At 31.0% G+C, this 2,254-nt stretch overlaps 1 protein-coding gene across 1 annotated transcript; it reads left to right on the forward strand.

Annotated features, from left to right (window-relative positions):
* The first annotated feature begins 280 nt into the window (after positions 1–280).
* LOC145098372 (uncharacterized) lies at positions 281–1,038 on the forward strand. The gene is made up of 2 exons (XM_079036003.1): positions 281–484; positions 673–1,038. Exons 1-2 carry the CDS (start codon positions 281–283, stop codon positions 1,036–1,038), a joined length of 570 nt encoding a protein of 189 aa, XP_078892129.1.
* The last annotated feature ends 1,216 nt before the right edge of the window (positions 1,039–2,254 follow it).

Genomic DNA, 2,254 nt, shown 5'->3' on the forward strand with positions numbered 1-2,254 from the left:
TTCAGAAATGATGGGACATGAATTTACGTTAGAGTTACTTCGCCGTAATCCTCTACAATATGTTGAAGTACTACGCATGTCTCGTGAATCATTTGTCAGACTATGTGCGCACTTTAGAGTAAATTACGCATTAAAGGATAGAAAACATGTATCGGTTGAGGAAAAGATAACTATGTTTTTGATGACGATCGGTCATAACCAACGATACGTGATTATCAAGCGAAGATTTCAACACTTAAAGCAAACAATTCATAAATTTTTTCATGAAGTGTTGGACAAAATGTTGCTTTTCGCACATGAGATTATAGTACCAACTTCTTTTAATCTGAATCCAAACATTTCGGGACATAATAGGAGGCTACGGCGGGTATTCAAAGGAGCTGTTGATGCACTTGATGACACTTTGATACATGTTGTTGTCCCTGCAAACAAACAAGATTTATATAGAAGCAAGGGAAAATACGATTATTACCAAAACATATTGGCAATATGTGCCTCAACATGATGTTTATGTTTGTTGTGGCCGGTTGGGAAGAGATAACACATGATTATAGAATTTTATCAGAAGCATTAGCAAATCCACATGCACCATTCTCGTTTCCACCATCAGGTAAATTTATGGTTATTTAAATACTTTTACTTTAGTTTGAAAAATAAATGATTTTTTTATAGATAAGTATTATCTTTGTGATGCCACCTATGCTTGGAGATTTCCATCGAAGACGTGCATTAACGAATAAAGAAAAATTTAACCATGCACACGCAAAACTTCAGAATGTCATCGAGCGTGCTTTTGGTGTCTTGAAAGCACGGTTCCCTATATTGAAGAAGATGACACCATTCTCGTTGGTTACACAACGAAACATTACCCTTGCATGTTTCGCGCTTCATAATTTTATAAGAAGAGAGGAACTACGTGATGAGTATTTTGCACGAGATGATGAACCAAATGTCTCGGTTCGGAATAACAATGCAGTCATTGATAACGATGAAGATGAGATTCCAACACATGGTACTGCAGGGACCGTGAATATATGACCCAGTTACGAGATGAAATTGCCGAACAATTGATGCGAAATATGGAATGAGAATTATTAAAGTTTGGTTGTATGAATTTTATTTAAAAATGCTACTGTAAGACTAATTTGGTTGTATGAATTTTCTTTCAATGTTTTAAGACTATAATTATTAAATTTTCAGTATTAGAAAACTATTTCGGTTTATTAAATCACTTTATTTTAAATTTTTTAATATCTGCAGCCTGCAGATGTTAAAAAAATAAACACGCTTCTTATTACAATCTGCATCCGTTTGGTCCACCTCTTCTGCTGCAGAGAGTTGCAGAGGTGGTTCACAGACTTCATACATTTTCATTTCGAAAAAACAAACAACACCTTCGCCATGTTAATTTATACAAATATGTTCCTTGCGGTTCTTAACATGTAGCTTTACAAGGTCTTGTCATATCTCATTTCTAAAGCCTAATGGTATTAGTAGGATAAATATACATGAACTAAAACCTGAATGAAATATTTATATTTTAGATATAACTTAATTTTTATATAATATCTTATTGATGTTAAGAGTGTGTTTGAGATTATTTTTTAAACTTAAAAGGTCTTTTTTATAAAAAGACTTTTTGCAAAAGAAATTTTATAAAAGAAGGTTTTTAAAACGTATTTGATTTGATTTTTAAGACTTTTAAATGTCATAAACCAAAAGTCACAAAAAAAATGATTTCATGAGTTTTGAACAATCATTTTTTTTATCGGCAAAAAAACTGTTTTAAAAAGAACTTTTATACTTACCAAAAATCTTTTGGACATTTTTTACTTTTTGGAAAAAATAAAAATCCAAAAATCATTTTAGAAAAGATGCCAAACACCCTATGTCAATATATGCATATGTAACTCTTACACATTCAAGAGTTTGCTCTTTTCATTGGTTGCTATTGGCTAACATTGTTACACATGCAAACAAACTCTACCCTCTCCTTAATGCGTCTCAAGCTAATTTCAACAATCTTGATGTTCCAACAAACTCGTATGGTTTTTATTAAAAAAATTAAATTTCAATAATAAAAATGTATTTGCAAATTTATAGTAAATTACTTGCATTTTTTTGTTAAATTTTACCAACATGGTTAATAATATAACCCGAAAAACTGAAAGTAAAAAAATCGATAATTTGGGTTTTCTAGAGTAAAAAACATTTTTAAAATTTGATTTCAGTTTTAGTAAATAAACACGTACGG

Source organism: Lactuca serriola, chromosome 4 (assembly GCF_051521515.1).
Source record: "Lactuca serriola cultivar US96UC23 chromosome 4, Lser_US96UC23_V15, whole genome shotgun sequence".
Taxonomy (NCBI): Eukaryota; Viridiplantae; Streptophyta; class Magnoliopsida; order Asterales; family Asteraceae; genus Lactuca; species Lactuca serriola.

Coding starts and splice junctions, on each gene's coding strand:
- LOC145098372 (XM_079036003.1), top strand. CDS start 281: ATGTTGCTTTTCGCACATGAGATTATAGTACCAACTTCTTTTAATCTG. Junction 485..672: donor ATTATTACCAAAACATATTG/GCAATATGTGCC, acceptor ATTTTTTTATAG/ATAAGTATTATCTTTGTGAT.